The sequence below is a fragment of the Lepidochelys olivacea genome, assembly GCF_965140295.1.
Source record: "Lepidochelys olivacea isolate rLepOli2 genome assembly, chromosome: 25".
In the NCBI taxonomy this organism is placed as follows: Eukaryota; Metazoa; Chordata; order Testudines; family Cheloniidae; genus Lepidochelys; species Lepidochelys olivacea.
Genome location: NC_140435.1, coordinates 18,215,376 through 18,237,679, shown reverse-complemented (window position 1 = coordinate 18,237,679; position 22,304 = coordinate 18,215,376). Strand labels below are relative to the sequence as shown.

Below are 22,304 nucleotides of genomic sequence, written 5' to 3'. Positions count from 1 at the left end.
ATGGGCGCCGCGCTGCATTTGGGGAGAATTCTCTGCTCCTTCCGCAGGCTGGGCCAGAAGCCCCCAGGCCAGCGCCAGCGCCCCCGCTCCGTGCTGACGGGCAGCGCTATGGCCCAGCTTGTGGGAGGGCTGTGCAGAGCAGGTAGCTATGGCTGGCACCTCCAGCTGCTGCACCACACTTAAAGGAGCCCCCGCCCTGATCTCACACAGCCCCGGCCCCGGGACAGCCGGGACCAGCATGGCGGGGAGCCAGGAGACTGGATCTGCACTATGTGAGGCCCCCATCATGAGGCCCCTGCCCTGGGACCTTTCCCCCAGGGGTGCATGAGGAAGCTAGGTGGGGGTGGAGCTGGGGTCATGCAGGGCTGTGGGCGGCTGATATGGCCCTGGGAGAGGAGGGGACATTCTCAGTGCTGCTGGGTTAAGGGCTATGTGTGGCCGTCGCTGCCTAGCTCCTGTGCCCAGCGTAAGATGCCCCTTCCACCCCCACGCTGGGGCTCAGGTTTGCTAGACTTAAACTGGAGGGCGGGCCCCAGGTCCAGGGGGCTGGAGAAATGGTCTGGCTGGGGCCAGTCGCCCTGTGCCACTCCCTTTCAGTCCACGTGTGACAAAGTGGGACTATTCTTAATGTTTCCTCTGAATAGTGTGGGGGTGCCTCAGTTTCCCCTAGGCAGTTCTTAAGTATCTAGAGGGTGGGATAAGGGTGTATGATCATTGCAGAGCCCTAGAGGACAGGTACGTGCAGGGGTCTGGACACAGAGAATAGCCGACACCCTGTTTCCTGGCAACTGATGGCCTGGGCCCTTCCCCCTGCAAGGTGAGCGCTAAAGGGTTGGAGAACAAAGGAATCAGGTGACCTCCTGGCCCGGGAAAGGGGAAAGCCCAGAGGAGGAGGGGCTGGGGAGAGTTTCAGTTTGGGGCTGGCTGGGGACATGGAGTGAAGGGCAGATGTGGCTGTCTGGTTCACTGCCCCCCAAAATGGACCCAGCTGAGGGGTCCTGTTCTCTGCACCTACAAGCTCTGTGTTAGACCATGTTCCTGTCATCTAATAAACCTTCTGTGTTACTGGCTGGCCGAGAGTCCCGTCTGACTGCGGAGTTGGGGGGCAGGACCCTCTGGCTGCCCCAGGACCCCGCCTGGGCAGACTCGCTGTGGGAAGCGCAGGGAGGGGAAGAGGATGCTGAATGCTCCGAGGTCAGACCCAGGAAGGTGGGAGCCGGGTGAGCTGTGTGTCCTGCAGACAGGCTGCTCCCAGAGAGGAGACTTCCCCAGAGTCCTGCGGCTTCCCAGGAGCAGTTCCAGAGCATCGCCTGGGGGCTCCGTGACACCATGTGCCTGGGGGCTGAGGTGCCTGGGGACAGTGCTGTGTGGAGAGCAGCCCCCAGAGAGGGGGCCTGGCCGGCTGGGATCTCAAACTGCTTCCTAGCTGAGGAAGAGGAGAGAGGCTTTGCCATCCTGCGGGTCCCGCCTGCGGCGCGCCGGGCGATGGAGGGGCTGGGGCCAAGGGACACGGAAGGGCCAGCGGATTCCTGGCAGTAGCACTCTGGGGGCAGGAGGCACCTCGCCCCCCCCGGCTGGCGCCCGGAGCCCCGCAGCAGGAAGCCCCCTGGAGCGAGCGCAACCCTGGAGCCCGAGGGAGCCGCGCCCGGAGCCCCGGGTTCGCGCCTCGCAGCGCTTGGAGCTGGGAAAGTTGGAGCCGGTGGCCCCGGGTCGGAAAGCGGCTCAGCCCCCATTGCCCCGGGCCCAGGCCGGCCTCTGGGCGGGGGCAGCGCGCACTCCCGGGCACAAAGACCCACCGATCCCGAGGAAAGCGGCGCTGCGCCGCACTCCGCCGGCTCGGGAACCTGCGCTCCCGGCTGTTTCAAGCTCCCCGCAATGGGGCTGGATGCCGCGGAAGGGCCGGCTGGATTCGGGGCGGGGAACGCGGGGGCAGGCGGCGGCGGCCGGCCTGCTGGGGCACACCCAGGCCAGGCCCTGGGGTGGTTTGCGCCCGCCGGAGAACCCCTCCGACGCCCCCAGGCCCGGGAGCGGGAGGGAGCCCGGGCGCCCCCAGCCCCACGGGCCGCCGCGAGGTAGCGTTCCGCCGGGGAGCCCAGGGACCAGTGGCGGGGTTGGGGGTCAGGCGCTGGCCTCGCTCCGCTGGGCGCACACGGCGCCAAGTGCCGCCCCCGAGCTCGGGGAGAAGGCTCCAGGGGCGCCCCCGGGGGTGGGGCAATGCTCTGCTTGGCGGGCCTGCGGCCTGCCTGCCTGGGCTCCCAGCCCATCTCCGCCGCTGGCTGCTGGAGCAGGGCGCGGTGGGGCCGGCGGCCGAGCGCCGAGCACTGCCCCATGCCGGCGCACTCGCTGCCGCCTGCCCCGCTCCGCTTCCCCGCCTGCTGAGCACCCTGCTCCAGCTCTTTGCGGAGCTCGAGGGCATCGCCTGGTGGGTCACCCCCTGAGGTGACACGCCAGCGCCCGAGAGCAGGGTTTGGGGTGCTGCGGGACCCCAGTGCCCATGGGGTAGGGGGCCTGGGCACTGGTGCTCTGTAGATCCCAGAGAGCCAATCTCGGGGGCTGTTTTTTGGGGCGGGGGGTCGCACCTTAGCACCTCCTAGTGGCTGCTTTGCAGGCTGGAGCTGCAGCATTAGGAAAGGGACCCATTGTCCCGGGCGGGCATGGGGCAGCTCGGCCCACCAGAGCGCGGCACCCTCCAGCCCGGTGCGCTGCCAAGAACCCTCCTCCAGAGGGAGGGGAAAGGTGATGGGGGGAGCTGCCCCAGACCCACTGGCCTGAGTCAGGCGGGTGTGGGGGCAGGCCAGTCGCGGCGTGGGGCGGGGGCAGGGTGGTTGTGGGGTCAGTGGCAACACACAACTCTCTGGCCAGTTTGTTTCTTGCAGTGACTTCCCCAGGGACCCCCTGGCTCTGAGCTGGGGTTGGTGGTTGGGGTGTTTAATGCAGACCAGGGGGGCTATTTCCATCATTGTCGGGGGTCACAGATCCCCAGGACTGCAGCGCTGGAACGGTCTCCAGGAGGAACCCCGTCAGTGGGCCAGACCCCTTGGGGGTCTCTCTTCCTCCAGGGAAAGCCACACGGCATCACCAACGCCTTTGGCTGGACCGCAGGACTGTCAGCCCCCTGCTTCCCCTGTGAGCTCCGGGCAGCGAGTCCCTGGGGGAGACTTGTGCATTCTCTGCACTCGATGCCCCTCGCCCAGTGCTGGCAAAGCAGCTGGGCTCATTCGTCGCTAGTCACAGCATGGGAAGGGCCTGGGCTTAGCACGGAGAATCGTCCATTCCGGGTAGCCAAGCTGTGGTGAGCCCCATTGTTCAAGCTCTGTCTCTCCATCTGTCTGAGCCCCTTGGTCCGAATTCCAGGTCCGAGCCCTGGCTGTCCCCAGCAGCCAGCGCATCCCCCTCAGCTCTCTCCAGCCATTTGTCCCCGAGCTGGGGAAGTCTATATCGCTCTGGGGCATTGGTTGCTAGGTATCGATATCCAGGCAATTATTGTCTTTTCAGAGGCCCCCACTGATAAGGGGACCAAGACCCAGACCGCTAGGCGACACCCATATCTATGTCTCTGCCTGGTCTGAGAGCAAACAGCCCTTTCCCAACCCCCTGGAAACAATGCAGCACACTGGGGAAACTGAGGCACAAACAGGACTCATAAAAATATTACCAAAAATTCCCACTCAGGCGATTATCCATCCCCCTCTGCCCCCTGGCTCCTGCTAACTGGGTCTGGAAGGCCCTGCCAGGAGGGGGCACAAAAAGAAATGGAGAATAGGTTCTGGGAAGAGGGAGCATGTGACGATGGGACACAGCAGGGAGGGGGGAGTGTTGACCTGGGAATGTGCCCTGGGGATGGGAGACCTGAGAGCCTGTCACCTGAGCCAGGAGGGGGAGGGGGAGGTAACACCTCTGCCCGGGAATGCGAACAGAGGCTGCAGGAGGGAGCCTGCTGGGGGGGTTAGTTTCAGTTTTGGGCTGGGTGGAGGAACGCAGGGAACCCCAGGGCTGGGGTCTAAGCTCCCTGCTCCCCCCAGAAGGACTTGACTGAGGGGTCCTGGTTATACCCACAAGCTCTGTTGTGGACTGTGTTCCTGTTGTCCAATAAACCTTCTGTTTTACTGGCTGGCTGAGAGTCTCAGTGAATCCCAGGAAGAGAGGTGCAGGGCCTGGACTCCCCCACACTCTGTGACAGAGCCTGTAGGCCCCTCCAGGCCCGCCACAGGGCAGGCAGAGCTCCCATGTGAGCAGAGAGCAGCTCCTTGCACAGACACCCCTACTTTGTGGCTGGGAGGAGAAGCTCTGAGTCCTTCCCCTGCCTCCTGGCAGAGATGGGAGCTGCCCTCCCTTTGTCGTTAGCTGCTGGGGTGACTTGGGGGAGGGTTTGCCCATCACAGGCTGCTCTGCTCCAGAGTCCCCCCGCCCCCAATGCCAGAGGCCCATAAAGCCCATGGGCTTAGAGTTGGGACAGGGGGCAGCGTTGCCTCTGGGACAGATTCCCAATGCCCTTGCCTCAGGGGACCCCACTCCCAGGGCTGGCCTTGCCCCATGGCTCCTGCTGGCTTCCTGACCACATGCTCACCTCCCACACCCCGCCTGGTCTGGGAGCCACGGCCGCCTCCCCCCAGGGGCCAGGATACAGGCTCTGGGGCTGGGGCATTGGGCTGAAGATTTTGCCTCTGGCTCTCCCAGCTGGCCCTGTGGAGCCCGAGTTCCCCACTGCCAGCCCCTGCCCGCAGACCTGATGCCTGGGCAGGAGCTCCCGGGGCCCGTGTCCCTGGCTGGGGCTCTGGACTCTGTGTGAATCACCCCCAGCAGGTGCGAGCGCCATGGGGCGAGGTCACAAGGGAGATTCCAGGGAGCCTCCCCCCGAGATGGCGGGTGGCAGCGTGACCTCTGGCTGGAGACGTGCAGTGTCCATCCAAGCCCTGCGGGGGCGAGCACCGGGGGCTCAGTGTCTCTGGCTGGGGCCCCAGGCAGTGCAAGGGGAGAGCGGTGTGACCCCCCCATGGCTTCAAACTTGGCTGCTGCAGATGCACAGTGTGGCCCAGTTGCCTCTACTGAGCCCTGCTCTGTTTGCCCGGGTCCTTGTGACTGTGCCTCTCAGGCCAGTTCCCAGGGAAGAGCTGTTTGCCCAGCACGGGTGCTGGCTGGCCCTGCGCTGCTGGGCTCTGCAGGAAGGCCCAGGTGGCCAGCGAAGAGCAGGCTCCTTGGACAATAGGGTTGACGCGGATGGGGGCTCCTCTGTGTCTGTGTGGGATGGGTGTGGGGGCTGCAAGTCATAGGTAATAGGTCTGATCTCTGGGCCCGGGGTCCCACTCTGGTCACAAGCTCAAACTCTTCCCTGCAGCCAGGAGGGCCTGAAACCTCCTTTTCTTGTTTTCAGGGAACGCTGAGATCTGCACCTGGTCACCTGAGTCCAGGTGCTGGGGCTTTAAGAGGGACACCACATGTCACATGGCTGGCAGTGCTGCCCTATGCTGGCAGCGGTGGGAATGCTGACGCTGATATTGCTGCGGGACGGTAAGTTTGCGAGTGTCTCGGTGCCCATGCCTGCCCCCAGCCCTGGGATGGGAAAGCAGCCAGTGCCGAGGGGCCGTTTCCCAGGGGCTGGATGATTCTGTTTGCGCTGGGCTTTCTCTGCCAGTGGACGGGGGACAAGTGGCCATGCTGGGCATTAAAACAGGACCTTTCCTGGGGGAGCCAGCAGGCCCCAGGAGCTCAGGGGGTGGCAGGGTACTGCAGAGCAGGTGTCCATCTCACTTTGGAGGGCTGCTCCTACATGTGAATGCTGGAGGGAGGAGCCCAGCTGGCTCCTGGGCAAGGGTCAGACTCACACCGGGGCTGACCCTGGAAGAACTGAGCTGAATGTGCCCCTGCCCCAGGGATGGCTGGGTACTGGGAGACCCTGCCCCACTCTGCCTATGAAAGGGTGGGGACGCCAGCTGTTGATGAAACAGGCTTGGAAGGGTGCGGGGGGCTCAGCGCGGCATCCTGGTGTGAAGTCAGGGCTCCTGAAACTGTGCTGGACCTAGTACACTTGCAGCACTGCTGCCTGCCGTCCCCGTGCCAGACACCTCCCTCCCCAGCTCCCCCAGAGCAGGGAGTGATGCGGGAAGAGGGCTGGTGGGCAGAGCAGGGCCAGGAGAGGGGGGTCCAGTGGGGAGAGCTCCTGTGGAGGCAGGCCCTGCATGTGTTTCTGCCTGGGGATCTCCAGGCTCAGCATCATTACCCCCAACTGACAGCTGGGGAAACTGAGGCACGGAGGGGCTGAGGCTTGTGCTCACTGTTTGGGTGTGACAGTGAAATCAGCTGGAGGTGTTGGCACTTAACTCCTCTGCAGATCAGACTCTGGGTGTCCCACGCCAGCACCCAAAATCCGTGGGTGCTCTGGAAAACATGGGTGACTGGGCCACAGTCCCCAGCAAGTCCCGTCCCCCATCGCCCAGCCTGGGGCCCTAGCAATGAACGTGTATGTAATGAGCCCTGCTGCTCAGGCCTGTGCCTCTCCTGCCCCCGGGCTGGCAGGGCTGCTGGGCACAGTGCTCCACAAAGCCCCTGGGCCTCCCCTCCCCTACCCACTCCACCTCTTCCCCCTCCACGTTGGTTGGCCCGGGGGCTCCGCAGCATTCCCATCTGCCAGGGAGGAGCCCGCGGCGTCTCACAGCAACAGGCTGGTTCTCAAAATGCACCGCACCATGGAGTCGCTGCCAGGGCCCCGATTCTGAGCCCTGCTCCAGGGTGGCTGGAAGTTCAATTTGCATCACTCCTAAAGTTCCCAGTGGGAACCCGGCGTCGAACACTGAAGTGACAGATTCTTCACCACCGTCGAGTCTCCCCTGGCTTTGGAGAGTAGCTCGCTGCCCCCTTCCCGGCCCCGGCCATGGCTTTCCCCTGTGGCCCAGCACCAACAGGGGTGTCACGGAGTCCCCGGGCGATGCTCTGGAGCTGCTCCCTGCAAAGCCAGCCAGGACTCTGGGGAAGTCACCTCTCTGGGAGCTGCCTGTCTGCAGGACACACAGCTCACACAGCTTCCACCTTCCTGGGTCTGACCTCGGAGCATTCAGCATCCTCTGCCCCTCCCTGCGCTTCCCACAGCGAGTCTGCCAGGGAGGGGTCCTGGGGAAGCCAGAGGGTCCTGCCCCCCAACTTCACAGTCAGACGTGACTCTCAGCCAGCCAGTAAAACAGAAGGTTTATTAGACGACAGGAACATGGTCTAAAACAGAGCTTGTAGGTGCAGAGAACAGGACCCCTCAGCCGGGTCCATTCTGGGGGGCAGTGAGCCAGACAACCACGTCTGCCCTTCACTCCATGTCCCAGCCAGCCCCAAACTGACACTCCCTCCAGCCCCTCCTCCCTGGGCTTTCCCCTTTCCCGGGCCAGGAGGTCACCGGATTCCTTTGTTCTCCAACCCTTCAGCTCTCACCTTGCAGCGGGGAAGGGCCCAGGCCATCAGGTGCCAGGAAACAGGGTGTCGGCCATTCTCTGTGTCCAGACCCCTGCACACACCTGCCCTCTAGGGCTCTGCAATGACCATACACCCGTCTCCCACCCCCTAGATATTTAATTACTGCCTAGGGGAAACTGAGGCACTCCCACACTATTCAGAGGAAACATTAAGAACAGTTCCACTTGGTCACATTGGGATCCTGCCCCAGGCCCGAGGGGGACAGACAATTGGGGAGGGAAGCTGGAGACGGTGCAGTGCCCCTGGGTGCCTGCTGAGCTGGGTGCTGGAGTTTCCCTGTAACCCCCCCAGTTGTGTGGTCCTGCCCCTTTCGCGCTCGGAAGGGCTGAGCTGCCAGCCCAGAGCAACGGGGGAAGGGGCCCTGCCCAGCCCGCACCCCACCTCTGGTGCCAGAGTCGCTCTCCTGCCTTCCCTTGGTTGGTTTGCTGTGAGGCGTGGAGCGAAGCACGTGGCTGGATCCTTCCCAGTCCCCTGCCTCGGGAGCACGCTGGGGGAGCTTCGCTGCCTTTCCCGGGGCTCCCTCCACCCCGCTCACTGGAAAGCTCTGAGCCAAGTGTCCTAGAGGGGACCCTGCATGGGCCCCACCACCTCCCACCAGCACAGGGTTATCCTGGGAGCCACTGGTTGGGCCAGGGGTCTGGGAGGCACAGTCAGGGCCAGGTGGGTGTCTGTATTCTAGGGGCCCATCACCATGGCTTTTGGGCCTGAGGTGGCCTGGCCTGTCAGGCTGGAACTGCTGCTTTGCAAACCCTTACTCCCTTCCAGCGGTGCGATTCCATCTCCAGTAAACAGGTCCCAGCAGCCCGGCCTTGCTGGGCACAGTACGGTGCCAAGCAGCTGCGAGTCTCCCAAGGCCTGTGTTTAACTCTTTGCTGGCTGGGCAAGTGGCTGCAGCCCTTCCCTGCAGCCAGGGCCCCAGAAGTGGGCCCCAAAGCTCCCCAGGAAGGAGCGATAGCAGCGGAAGGTGCAGGCTGGAGGGTCCCACACCTGGCCCTCTCTGCGCTGGCTCTGCTGCCCACAGTGGGCGCTGGCAGAGGGTTTTTGCAGGAACCCAGCGAGAGTGGAGTGTCCTGGGGGCTGGGCTGAGAGCTCGCTGGGCTCTCCTTGGTTCTCTTTCCTCCCGGCCTCGCCCTGGGCATGCAAATGAGAGCACTGGGCTGGAACCCCCGGCTGCCAAGCCTGGGAGGGTGGGGAGCAGCAGCCATGGAGAGGAGAGGCAGCAGCCTGGCTCCCAGCTGGCTCCAGGGGAGGGGCTGGGGGCCTAGCTGTGCTGCTCTGCTCCACCTCCCAAAGCCCCGTCCCAGCTGGCACTGGTCCCCACCGCTCTGCGGGCTGTTCCCAAGGCCTGGCTGGGAGCCCGCAGGGACTCTGGGGTGCATGGAGGGGACAGCGACTGTGAGGGAGACAGGAAGCAGCACAGACAGCAAGTCCCAAGCTGCCCAGCCTTGCCAAGGGGGTAACCGGCGAGCTGCCGCCAGGAGGGGGCGGTATATGCAGTGATCGCACAGAGCTCCCCCCACGCAGGGTCGCTGCGCCGGGATCCACCCCGGCCCAGACAGTTGCGGTGGATGGCTGAGAAGGGACCGTTGGCTCAGCACATCCCTGTGCCAGGCCCATTCACCTCGCCCCCTTGCACGGTCACGGCTGGGCGTTATCTCCCCCCCCCCACTGCAGTCTGTACTCCAGTGGGTCCTTCTGCCAGCTGCTGCATCCGTCTGGCCTGGGCGCGTGTGCTGGGTGGAACGAGCCTGTTTATGTAACCGGGGACTTGCTGATCTCTCCTGCTGTGTGCCAGGGGCTTTCGCCTCCATCTGCTCCTTGCCGGTGAGTTTGGCGCTGCCATGGCACACTGAGAGGCCAGGCCCTTGGCTCCCAGCGGGGACCTGTGTCCAGCCAGGGAAATTTTGCACCAAACATCACAGGCCTGGCAGAGAAGCACGGGGGGTCCTTCTACTTCCTTATTGCCCGGCCTCCATTTCCTCCTCCCCTCGCTCCTCTCTTCTCACTCCCCACCTTCCCACTTGTGTGCCAGGACCCCCCATTGCCACTTGAGGCCGCTCAGCACGGCTCCCCCTGCCCCCTTGAGCCAGCCCAGCCTCCTGCTGCATGTGTCTGTGCAGCGCCCTGCCAGCTGATGCCAGGGGACCATGGGCAATGGCAGGGTGGATGCTGTGCTGGCATACCAGCCTCCCTTGGCCTTCCCTCCCAGCTGCCTCAGTGGCCCCAGATCTCCTCACCTGGCCTCTATGGGGCATGGGGGACTTCAGGGTGTGAGAGCCCAGCTGGCCTGGCTTTCGATCCACTCATTCCCAGGGTCATTGCTGGGGCAGCTCCTGAATTCACTTCACCATGTCCTGGGACCCAGCAGGGACTCCGCCCCTTTCCTGTTCCTGGTACCCTACTTCCCCACCTGCCCCCAGAGTTGCTGGTGCCACCTGGAGATGGGGGCAGAGCCAGGGGCCAGTGCCAGGCTGCAGAGCAGGCCTGCAGGGGCTTTCTGTCTCCAGGTTTCTAATGCACCCTCACCCTGGTATCTGGGTACCAGCCCAGGGCTCCCCCACCCCTGCCTGGCCCTCCATCCTGAGGCTTCATCCCATCTTGGCTGAGGTCCGCCACAGCCACCACCTGGGGCCATTGAGCTAGGGATCCTCTGGCCATTTCCTTCCAGCCCCCTGCTCCCTTTGGCCCTCGTTTGCTCCCAGCCCCATGTGCCAACTGGCCCGTCCGCACGCCTCTGTGGAGTGAGCCGAGGACTGTGGTGCATTGGGAGCAGCCGCCGGATGCTGCTGCGCTCACCCCCCTCTCCTAGGGGGGAGCCGGCGCCATCCCACCCCGTTCGCTCCCCTTCCCCCACTCGTTCCCCGTGCTCCGGAGGGGAGAAACCGGCGTGTGTGCAGAGTCTGCGTAGGCAGCCAAGCAGCAGCTGAGCAAGGCAGGGGGTGGCGCAGGAGCATTACCATACGCAGGCTGTAATTACCGCTAATTTCTTAAGTGCAACAAAAAAATGAAAACCCAAACAAAGCTCAGGCGGAGCGGGATGGGGGGACAGCAGGGCGCGCCCTCCAGCTCCCTGCTGGCACATGGCTCCTGGCCACCTGCCCACGCGGGGATGTGCCTCTGGGGCCAGGCCCACTCCCCTGCTCTGCTGGCAGAGATGGATTTGGCCTTGCAGTACCCCTGGGGGAGGGAAACTGAGGCACTGGCATGACCTCCAGAGCTCACAGAGTAAGCTAGTGGCACAGCTGGGAATGGAACCCAGGAGTCCTGACCTCCCCCACCCTACCGGCCCTCTGATCTGATCTGGTCGCTGGAGCTCGTCCCCACACATTCCCTTTGGGGGAGGAAGCCGTCTGAGCTGTCAGGTTGCTCCCCAGCATGGTGCCACTGAACCCCCACAGCTCTGCGGGCCCCCTGCAGACAGAGCTGGGACTGGGGTGAGGGGGTAACACCCCCACCCGTGCAGCGGGGGCTGGGCAGTGACAGCCACACGCTGTTCTGCAGGGACGTCTGTGGGACTGCAGCAGCTGCCCTGGCACGAGTCCCCCGGGGCCGTTGCCAGGCCGGGCATGGCTGGGACCCGGTGCTGAGGCGGCCCCTAGGCCTGGCCTTCGGTTTGTTCAGATCTCACCTTTCTCCACCTCGCCTTGATGTGAAGCGACGTCACGCCCCAGGCACCCAGCGTAGCGCCCAGCTCTGCAAGCCAGCGCACTCCAGGCCCCAGCCCCTGCCCAGTGCCCCAGGTCTCCCCCCAGGCCTGGGGGCTCAGGGCCATCTCGCTCCTTGAGGCCTGTCCTGCGTCAGCCACACCCCACTGGCATGGCTTGTCTCAGCACTTGGACCCCACGGAGAGAGCCCCCCCCCCGGCTCTGTGCTGGTGCTGTACACTCCCTGGCTGGGCTACTTCCCTCGGTGCCCAGGGCTGGGCCAGTCAGCTCTGGGCACCATGCTGGTCCCCTGCCCAGGGGCTCGTGTAGGGGCAACTGGCAAGGGGGAGGGAAGGGGGATGATTGTATTCATCAGCTGTGGGGCACGCCCACCCCAGCCAGGCCGTCAGATTCGCCACATCTGTGCCCGACACAGCCTGGCAGCCGAGACCCTAGCCAGCACCTGAGGGCTCCCTGGCAATGGGGCCTGGCTGCACCAGCTGGAGCTGTGTGGTGTGGGGCAGCCCTGGGCTGGGAGCCACATCTGGAGGGTTGGAGGTCTCCACAGGACGCAGTCCCTGGAGCCAGACTGCGGTGCTTTGCAGAGGTGGCACGTCCAGGAACTGGCAGCCATGGCCTGGGTTCCGGGCTGAGCAGGCAGGGCATGGAGGGGCACAGACCCTCTGTCTCCCACTGACCGGGGGCAGCTCCCATCCCTGGCACATCTCCATTCGCCGCCAGCTGGGATCCCGCTCTGGGCTCCAGAGGGCAGCGGAGGGGAGAAAGGCATGCATGAGACATCCCATAATGCCCAGGCATGTGTCCATTTGCCCCAGTGGCAGCTGGTGTAACTGACCCTGGGCCGGCTCTGTGGCCGGAGCTGGGAGAGGGGGTCTGATGGGTCCAGCCAGACCCGCCGGCCTGCGTGTGCGTGGAGCACTGGGCCCTGCACGTGTGCAGGCGTGTGCCGTTGCACATCTGCAGCAGTTTGGTGGTAGGTACCGTCTCAAACAGAGATTTCGAAGCATAAATCATATTGCTGTGGACTCTCTGCCTGCAGCTGATCCGCACCTGGGCTCCAGGCCGGTAACCGAGCTGCAGACCGGGGGGTGCATGGAGCACGTGCTCGAGGCGAGATCGAGGTCGTGCTCGATTCAGCCACAGCTGAAGCTGCAATGAAAAGGGATGAAGAAACCCCCCGCCCCCACCAACCCCACAATCCCATGGGCAGATGGGCTGTTCCAGCTAAAACGCTCCCAGCCCCACCAAGAGGGGCGCTTTGCTGGGGGAGGGCAGCCAGGAAGCCTCCCCACTCTCCTCCCTCCTCTGGTTCACATCCTCACATGCCGTGGAGCACATCTGGCCGGGGAGCCCAGCTCCTGGGAGCCCGCAGGGCAGGTGGCTCTGGGAACCTGGGAGCGATAAATGCTCAGTGGGGTGAGGGTGGGAACAGCCCCTGTGGGGCAGGTGTACAGACCAGTAGCTTCCATAACCGACACAAGGTGGCGCTCCGGCTCCTCGAGAATCCAGCCGCCAGCGCCATGTTCTGCTCCCGAAGGGGGTGGGTGAAGGGCAGTGCCAGGCAGGGTGGGGCAAGCGAGGGGCATCATTGGGTGTGTGACAGGCGGGCAATGAGCATGGGAGAGCATGGGTGGGGGGCATCAGCGGCGCGTGAGGGGCACCAGCAGGCATGGGGGAGAAGGCCCAGGCCCTGCCCCCTCCATCCTGCCTGAGACATGGCTCGGTGGGAGATTTGGGGCCCATCACCCACCTGGTGGGGCCATGCGAGCGCACTGACCGATGTTGGGGGGCGATTAACCCCGTCAGTGCCAGCATGCTCTGTGCAGTGGGTGGCAGCATACTGTGCTGTACCCTGGGGAGGGCTGTAAGAGCCTGGGGGCTGGGCACATGATGCACCGAACGGGGGGGCACCATGCCCTTGCCAGCCCCCTCCCCGTTAGCGGCCTGGTAAGAGCGGCAGTCACAGAGGAGGCATTCGGGGACCTGTCAGCCTGGCTGCAGGCGTGAGCTGAGTCACCAGCTGCCGATGAGCAATTGGCAGCTCTGGGCAGCCAAGATGGCTTCAGACCAGCGACCTCCCGGTGCCAACCCAGAGCTGTCCTGCCCCCCATGAGCCCCTCCCACAAACGTCCCCCCACCCCACAGCTCCAGCCCCAACCATGCCTCCCTGGCACTCCCATGCTGCGCTCGGCAAGGTCAAGGCCTGGGAGCGGGAGCCTCCTGCTCCGTGCTGCCGAGGGCCCTCTCCCATGTGCCCTCGGAGCAGCCTGCCAGCCCGAATGCAGGAGGCTCCCTGAGGGGGCCATGCAGGGCCGCGATGGGCTGGCCACGATGGGGTTATGGAGCAGCCAGGAGTTCACGAGACCCCCTCCTCCCTGCGCTGTAGACGGAGGGAAGCCCAGGCAGTGCGGCCAGACGGGTGTGTGTGTGTGGGAGCAGACGGGCTGCTCTTAGTGGGGCCAGGAGCTGTCTGGGGACTCGGGCCGGCCCAGAGTGGGGGCTGGGCCTGGCCTGGGTCTTTGATTTGATTGAAACCTGGGCACTGAGCCAGGCCGGGGCAGTGGGGGCCTCAGGGAAAGGGGCTAGAGGCGCAGCCAGGCTGGGCCGAGGATTCCCTCACTTTATTCTCCTGTTGTCATTGGCCCATTACCTGGGCAAGGGCTGAGCTCACTGGGCCAAGCCACATCCACAGCTGGGGTGGGCTGACAGGGGAAACTGAGGCAGAGCTGCCAGGAGGGTGGCACCTCTGTTACCAGAGAACATAACAGAAGAGAGCTCAGACCAGGTGGTCACAGTGGTCCCTTCCGGCCAGAGCATCTATGAATCCTACTCCCCTGGGTGGGGCACTTCAGGCTGGCCAGGATCATGCCTGCTGCCCGGTTCACTGTCACACAGCACCGGTGCTGTCCCCAGGACAAAGACGCTGGACGGGAAGATGGGCCATGGCTCTCAGAGAAGAAAGCAAGAGTGTGCGTGCGGGGTCGGGGTGGAGGTTACTCGGTCTTTAAACCAATTCTCTTTCAGTGAGATTTCTACATGGCAGGTTGGCCAGGAAATCTCTTCTTTGGGGGTTTATTTCCCTCGCTGGTGTATCAGCGACGGGGCTGTGTTTTCGTAGGGTTTGTACAGGCCATGTTTATTAGTGCAGGTTGTGTGTGACTCGGGGTTGCGCCCACAGGTTGCTGGGGGGCTACTGATGCACTGTGCTGACAGAAGGTTGCTGGTACCTGCTGGGCCAGTTGTGCTGATCAGTGGGGGTGGCTGTGGGTTCGGGTGTGTGGCTTGCACACGCGGGTTGCAGGAGTAAGCTGAGTTGTGTGTTCAGGTTGCTCCCGTGCATGGGGGCGGGTTCTGCACACTGGCTAGGGGCTTGGTTGCCCTGAGCACCAGGATGAGGAAACAGCTGAAATGACTAAAAATCAGACTTTAAAGGTGATAAAAAAGTGCCTGGTAAGTTTCCAAAAAGCTCACGCATTTCTTTCTGTGCTGAAGACCCATTCAAGAGTGGCTGGTGCTTGCAGCTTGTGGGGACGGAGTGCTCATCAGCCCAGGGACAAAGTCTGCTTGGCTGCCCTTCCCAGGGGGAATGGAAGCAATGGGAAACAGAAGGTATTTTACCTGCATGTGCAAACAAATAATTATGGATACAAACAGCAAGAGGTACCCGCACCCACGCCCGTGCACACACTGCCAAGGCCAGCTGAATTCTGCGGGGCTCTGTCAGACAACGACGCTTCTCTCCTCTGTGCGTAGCAGCAGCTGTGGGTTCTGACATCCTGCTCCCCTGTTCTTCATCGGTTGCCGGAAACAGGATCTCTGCTTCTCCATGAGTCACCCGCTCCCGCTGCTCGCTCCTCTCCGATGACCTCACCCGGTGACATCTTCACTGGCGCTGCGATGTCACCGAGCGCATTGGAACAAGTGGTGGGAGCTGGAAGGCTCTTGGGAAACCCGAGGCCCTGGTAGCAGAGAACACGGGGCAGAGGAATATGCCAAACCCAGCAGCCTGGTTCTGGGGGAAGGCTGAAGAGTTTCTAAATCAAACGTGCTTCCGAGTTCTATTTGAACCGGCCCACAAGGCACCTCAGCAGGGCAGAGCTGCGCACGGAGTCTCCTGGGGGACTGAAAGGAGACGTCCCAGGCTCCAGCGTCCCGAGCGCTGAGCCCAGCGGCGCTGACCTGCCCTCTGCATGAACCGGGCTCTTAGTTCTCCGGGTTCCCGCCCCCAGAGACTGCGACCGTGGGTTCTGAGTGAAGTGTTGTTGCCATTCCCTGGCAAAGCTGGCCCAGACTGTCTCGTTCCGCCGGTTACTAACCAGGTGCTCATACAATGAACAATCATCCCCCCGTATGCATCTTTCATTGTGGTTTATTAATGGGGAGGAGAAAAAGAAATCACCCTTTTTCCCTTGGCTCTTCCCACGTCCAACCACACCAGGCCAGCAGGGGGACCTGCCCGGCTGCCTGAAAGGAGAGCCACTGGGCTCTCGGGGGAATCTTGCCAGGCCCGGTGTAACTGTGAAACTCCACGGAGTTCCTGAGAGCCAAACTGGGCCCTTAGCTTCAGGGTGGGGGGCAGCCCCTCCCCCAGGGTCAGCGCCACCTTGGGCATCTTCAGCCCTGGGTCACCATCCCTCTCCAACGCTCACTTGGCCGCCCTTCTGGGCCAGCCTGTCTCCGCTCCAGGGCCAAAGCTGTCTGCAGACCGCAGGAGGCAGCTCTAAGCCCAGCCACCACTCAGTTCCATGGACCCCCCAGCCACGGAACTGGGGGGCAGGTGCAGCTCCAGGTGTCACCCCGGATCTGCTCTCCTGTCGGCCAGCGTCAGCTCACTGAATTCAGCAGTCGCTCTGGATTTCTCAATGTATCAGAGCAGAGCCGGGTGCCCAGTTTACCTGACCCAGGGTTTAGAGAAGAGCAGGGGCTAGTGGTCAGGTCACAGGCCTGGGCCCCAGACACCCCTGGGCTTTCACTAGAGCTGCCTGGCATGCGCTTGACCAGACGCGTTTTCCTTGCACTGCGTCAGTTTGTCAGCACTGGAAAGTTTCACGGTGACGTTGTGATTTGGGGGAACGGGAAGAGTTCTAATCTGAGCGGAGGCAGCTCTGAGCCGAGATGGGCCCAAGCAAAGCCCAGAGCCGGCTGCTGACGCTCCCCAAGTTGCTGAGCTCTGGATCAGGGTCCACTGCAGAGAGAGGTTTGGGTCACACGGCTCTAGTCCCTCCTCCCCCCAGTGCTGTGTGAGTGGGTCAGGCCCAGGTTTCTGCCCAACCCTGCTCCAAAAATCCAGCACCAGGGAAAAATCAAGAAACTCCAGCCTTGTTCTGGGGCTTGTGAGAAAACCTCAGTGCATGAGCGTCCCCTCCTGGCCCTGCTGCAGCGACAGGGCAACCCCTCCTGCTCCTTTAACCCTCCTCTGCTCATTCCACACAAAGCCCTGGGCAGTGTCACTCCAGCACCTCTGTCTTTATGGGCTTGGCTTGCAGCCCAGCCGGTCAGCTTCCCCTATGGATTTCAGGGCTGCTGTTCTCTCCTCTCTTGCTGGGGGGCTGCCCAGTGGGAGTCGTGCCTGGGCCAGTTCTCTTCTGTCCCGTCCCCAGGGGAGACGGGGCTGGGGGGATCCTGCTCTGCCCGCGGAGAAGTGCTCTGACTTTCCACACAACACCCCCCCAGCATCTCCTCTGCTCCATCCTCCTCCAATGGTGCCTGGGCCACAGGGAGCAGAGAGGCCGATGAGCCAGCCGCAGCCTTGGCTGGGCCCTTAGCTCCGTGCTGCTGACAACCTACCCGGGGCGTGAGGTGCCTTGTGCCACAAACCCCCAGTGTCAGCGGGGAGGCCCCAGAGTTTGGTCTCCCTTCTGATTCCCAGCCTGTGAATGCAACTCTCTCGAGAGGGGCCGTAGGCGGAGGCCACTGGTGCTGCAGGAGGCGGCTGCTGCAGGATTTGCCTTTTGACCCACTTGGCTGTCCCTGGGCCACCGCGAGAGGCCAAGCAGTGCAGCTGCTGGAGGTGTAGTTTGGCTGCTGGTCAGGGACGACTGGCCTGGGCACGGCCTGTGGGGGTCAGTGGTGACTGACCCTGCGTGCAGGGGACCTTGAAACACAGCCCCTTGGCACATCTATTCCCAGCAAGTGGTTTCCATGATATTCGGAGAGTCCCCAAATCTCTCCCAGCCGGGCTCCCTGCACCCTGAGGAGGGGCAGCATTCCTCTCGGCCAGGCCTCCATGTCCTGTCCAGGGGAGCCCTGGAAATGTGCCCTCCCTGGGTTCGCACCCAAACGTGCCAGTCACACAGGAAGCAGAAACAGACTAGCAGTTTCTTCTTCCTTTGAAGCCAGAGCCACTAGACCCAGCAACCTGCACACACAGGAGCTGCTGTGTGAAAATACCCATGGGGCATCTCCAGGGAAAGTGCAAACAATGAAGGAGTTTCCTTCCCAGCCTAGCTGGTCCTGAAATGGTTTCCGAGCATGAGGGACAAACAGCAAGAGGGGGGTTGGCAGAAGACGGTGTCCAGGGCTGGCAGTGGGGTGGCGGGAAGCACTGGGCGAGGTGCTGGCAGTGGGGCGCTGGGTGCAGGTTGCTGAGAGCACCGTGCAGTGGGGTGTTGGGCGTGCCGTGATGGGCCTGCCCCTATTAGCCTTGGGTAGAGTCTGAGGCTGGAGGGAGCACGTGCCAGCGTGGGGGGGGGGTTGAGCGGGGCGCCAGGCCCGTGGGGTGTGCACCGTGCCGGGGCGGGAAGCATGCGCGCGTGCGGAGCCCCCCCGCGCGCGCTTCAGCCCCGGCGTTGCCCTTTTAAGAGCTGAGCCGGGGCGGGGGAGGTGGCGCCGTTCCTGGAACAGCCACCAGAGACGAGAGGGCGAGCGAGCGCGCGCGCCCCCCGCCCGCCCGGTGCCTGCGCGGCGGTTTCAAGCTCCCCCGCCCGAGCGCCGCTGCCGGGTTTGCGGCCGCTGCTCCGGGCCGGGGCCGGCGGGGTGGCCGTGGCGATGGGGCGCTGCGCCGGCCGCGCTCGCTGACGGGCGTGCACAGGCGAAGCCCGGCCGCAGCATGTACGCCAAGGGGAAGGGCCCCGCCGTGCCCTCGGACAGCCAGGCCCGGGAGAAGTGAGTCCGCCGGACCCCGGCGTGGGCCGGCAGCGCGGGGGGGCCCGTTCCCCGCCCCCCACGCGCCCCCCGGGGCGACTCCCCGCGGGAAGTTCGCCGGGCCGTGGGGGCCGCAGCGGGGCGCCCGCCCGTGGGCGCGCAGCCCGCAGCCTCCGTGCCGCCCTCCCCGGGGCCGGCGTGGGGCCCCCGGCGGCGGGTGGGGGCCGGGGGCTCTGCCCCGCCGCGGGCGGGCGGGAGCGAGCGGGGGCCGCAGCCGGCTCGGAGCGTCTCAACTTTGCGCCGCCAACTTTGCGCTCTTGGGGCGGCGCGGGGCGCGGGGCTCCGGAGCGAGGGTCCGCCCGGCTGGGGAGCCGCGTCGGGGGCCGGAGCGGGGCGGGGACGCGTCGCGGGGGCTGCGGGGGCCCGGGGCCCGGCCCTCGCCCACCGCGGAGCCCCCGGAGCCAGGCGGGTCCGGCCCGGCGCCGGGGGCTGCGAGCGGCCGCCCCTGGGGTGACTTGGGCGGCTCGGGGCCCCGCCAGCCCCCGGCCCTGCCGCGAGGAGCGCCTGGGGGCCCCGGCGTCGCTCCGGGAGCGGGGCGGGGGTCAGCAGACGCCCCGGGGGGGGGCGGGAAGTGTCAGGGGCTGGGTGCCCGCACCCTGCCCCCGGGGCCGGCCCCGGCAGGAGCCCCCCCACCCCCCCATTGTTAGGGGCAGCCCGGCCGGGCGCTGCTGGGCCGGGGCTGCAGCCTGGGACGCTGCCCGGCGGGTCCCGCAAGTCGCGGCCGGCCCGGGCTGAAGTCCGGGGGCGGACCCTGCACACGGGCCCCGCGGAGCTGCTGCTGGTAGCAGGTGTCGATCCTGTCGGGGCCCCGCTGGGCTGGGCGCTGCTCGGACCCAGCCCAGCCGGCTCCTGTCCCAGGGGCTGGCAGGACCCAGTCCCAGCCCTGCGGGGCTCTGGGCAAAGGGTCCCGGCCAGGAGGAACCCGCCGCTCCTGGGCTCTCCCTTGTCCGAGGGGCAAAGCCTGACTGGCAGCGGCCAACCGAGGCAGCAGGTTGCCCTGTGGCCCCCCCCCCCTGCCCTGTCCTATGGCAGAACTGCGCAGAACAAAGGTGTGGCTGGGCACAGGTACATGGGGGGGGAGGACAGATGGGGGGGTGCGCAGTGTGATGTGTGAGTGAGTTCTGCATGGGGGGGGGAAGTGCGAGCTTAGTTTGCCCTGGGTGTTGGGCCTGGGGGGAGGTGCCAGGCTGGTGCAATACCTCACCATGTGCAAACAGATTTTCCCCTGGGGGGGGCAGTTACTCTGTGGAGAGCCCTGTCTCTCCCCCCCCCCCCCCCGCCCTTGCCCCAGGGCAGCTCTCAGTGGCAGCAGGGGGTTTGCGTCTGGCACATCACAGTGGTCGCGTGCTGGCTGGAACCGGGCCCTTTGGCTCGGTGCGCGGCCTGAGCCGTGTTCTTCGCTGTTGGGCAGATGTGGGATCCCGCAGGGAGGCGAGGGTGAACCTCTTCCTACCGAGACTGGCACGTGGACCAGAGAGTGACAGGAACCAGCCAGAGACCCGGGAGGGGATTGGTAGCGCCCCCCCCCAGCCTGTCCCTTTCAGGCGGACTTGGGATATTATTTCAGTGACAAAGAAGGAAGACAATGCAACCTTGGGACCAGACAGCCGCTTGGTGCCTACCCCTGGAGCTTCCTGGCGTTGGTGGGTGATGGTTGTGAGCAAGGGGGTTCCCGAAGGATTGGGCCGGTCTCGGCCCATATCCCGTCTCCAACAGTGGCTCTGTGTGTCTCTGCTCCAGGGGCTGGAGGGTGCATCACGGCCCATCAACTGCTGCTGCGATGGGCCGGGAAGGCTGCGGGTGCTGGGACGGAGGGGGCTGCAGGGCTGGAGCGTTTGCTGTCGGAAACACTGGGGCCACCCGCTGCACAGACCGTTCAAGTAACGAGAGCAGGGGAAAGGCTGGAGGAGGGAACCCCAGGGCTGAGCTTCCCCTCCCCACCCCAGGGCCAGGGCAGGCTCTGGTAGTAGAATGGAGTCCGGACAGTCCTCCTTGCTTTGATTCTGGGGTGGCTGCGATGGGCCCTGGGGTGCCGGATGGGCCCTGGCTGAATCACTCGCGGGAGCCAGATGCTCGACCCGCCTTTGGCGCCGGTCGGTCCCACTGAGGCAGCCGCGCTGACTCGGGATCCAGGTGAGCCGTATCCGCTTAGCGGCAGCTGCCTGATTACATCCCTGCGCTGTCACTCGCTCATTCATAAAAGCGGCCCCTTGAGAGCAGGGGACGTGCCTCCTACAAACACAGCAGTCAGCCGGGGGGGGGGGGGGGGGACTCTGCCTGTGTGTGTCTGTCCGTCTGTCTGCCCTGTGCGTGTCTGTGTGTCACCACGTCTCCCCGGGGGGTCAGTGCAGGACCCCGTACTGATCCCTTTCCCCAGGCGATGCCAGGCCAGGGGAGCCGAGGGACCAACCCCAGCCTTGCCCCGGGGGGCTCCTCTGCCCCCGGGCCCCATTGAAATGTCCCTGGCTTGTATCTGGAATCCAGGGGAGAGGGTCTGTTCCATTACATGATCATTCTGGGGGGGTGGGAGGATTGCAGGCTGGCTCAGCTGTGCTGGGGGCGGTGAGATGCGGGGGCCCAGCTGGTTGGGGGAGGGAATGTGGGGCCAAGCTCCCTAGGTGGAGGGAATGGCTAGAAAAGCAAGTGACCTGCCCTGGGGCCTGTGGTTCCAGACCCCATCCTGATTTAGTAGCTCGGGAGGGAGGGGCTGGGGCAGTCGGCCCACCCGGCTGGCTCGGCTCCACGTGGGGTGAGCTGCGTTGGAGTCAGTGCAGCTGCTTAGGCGAGTTTACTCACTACAGGATTGGGGCTGTGGTCTTCCTCGGGGGGTGGGTGTGCCCCCCCGCCCCGCTTGCTGGCTGGGAGCCCTGGTCTTCTCGTCTCAGGGCTGGAGTTCAGGCCTGGCTGGCTGTATGTGGCCCATGCCCGCTGCTTCCAGGCTCCTGGACAGGAGCATCTGGGCCCGCTCTCCCCGCACGGAGCCGTTCTCTGTACCCCCCCCATGCGGTGCCACCGGTGAGGACAGCTGGCGCTGCTAGGTTAGGCCAGCACTGCCCCGTGGGCACCTGGGGTGGGCAGAGCTGGGAGCTGCTGCTGCGGAGGGTGAGGAGAGAGCTGGCAGGGGCTGGGGCTGAGCCTGGGGGAGATGCCAGGGGCTTTGGGAGGAACCGTAACGAGTTGACTCGGCCCCATCTGGGTGTTGTCAATGACCCTTCTGCTTTCCCTGGTGTGGCAGGAGGAGAGTGAAGAGCTGGGGGAGGGGGGCTCATAGGGAGGGGGCTGGAAGGAGGGAGAAGCAGGTGGGGCGTGCGGCCCGTAGGGGGCCAGTCCCAGCCAGGCCCCATGGTGACGCTCACCAGCGATTGTTCCCGTTGTTTTCTGCACTTGGTTGGTGATGGCCGAGAAGCTGGGATCTCCGCTCGGACTCGCTGGCGTTGGTTTTCCTCCAGCACACGTGTGCGCACGCATTTGTTATTGTAGGGTTGCCAGCAAGGGCTGAGCCTGCATGCAGCTCTTTGTTGTTGTAGCTGTCATGGGGCGTGGCGGAGGTGAGGAGGACCAGGGAGCTTGGGGGAGGCTGTGAAGTGAAGAATGGGATCGGTGAGGCCGGCCAGAGCTGGGGAACCCCTGGGGAGTTGCAGGAGCTTGTGCAGCGGCTCCTGGGAATGTGGGGTGATCCAGCCTGGCTGCGGGAAGCCAAGCCTGAAACGGTGGATCCCAGCAGCCGGGGCAGGGCTCCCTGGTGAGTGGAGCCCGGTGGGGATGCTGCCCCCTTGCAGCACGATAGGGGTTGGGGTTGGAGGGAGGATCCAGAGCAGGGGGTAGGACTTGCAGCGGGCAGGCCTGGCTGAGTGGAACTGAAGGGAGCCCTGGCCTGGGGCTGGAGAAGGGGGGAGGATCGAACCTGGGACCTTTCAGGTGGACGTCCTGGGGCGCAGGGCCCTGGAACTGGGGCAGAGAGGCTGGTGCCAACCTAGACGTGGGCTCTTGGGAGTCTGAGCTGGAAGGGACGTCCCTGGCAGGGGCATGGCAGTCAGCTGG

General features: G+C 64.7%; 2 protein-coding genes across 2 annotated transcripts in view; both read left to right on the top strand.

Annotated features, from left to right (window-relative positions):
* LOC311513231 (uncharacterized protein) lies at positions 1–15,413 on the top strand (the record flags this gene model as incomplete). The annotated part of the gene is made up of 4 exons (XM_084614912.1): positions 1–142; positions 1,432–2,072; positions 5,372–5,508; positions 14,613–15,413. 4 exons carry the CDS (start codon positions 1–3, stop codon positions 14,890–14,892), a joined length of 1,200 nt encoding a protein of 399 aa, XP_084471038.1. The 3' UTR covers positions 14,893–15,413.
* Positions 15,414–17,982: 2,569 nt separating this feature from the next.
* Positions 17,983–22,304, top strand: part of SSBP4 (single stranded DNA binding protein 4) — a 53,592-nt gene continuing 49,270 nt past the window's right edge. Inside the window, exon 1 of the mRNA XM_084614780.1 lies at positions 17,983–18,224. Coding sequence (XP_084470906.1) covers positions 18,169–18,224 — 56 coding nt within the window. The 5' untranslated portion in view covers positions 17,983–18,168. The remainder of the gene's footprint in view (positions 18,225–22,304) is intronic.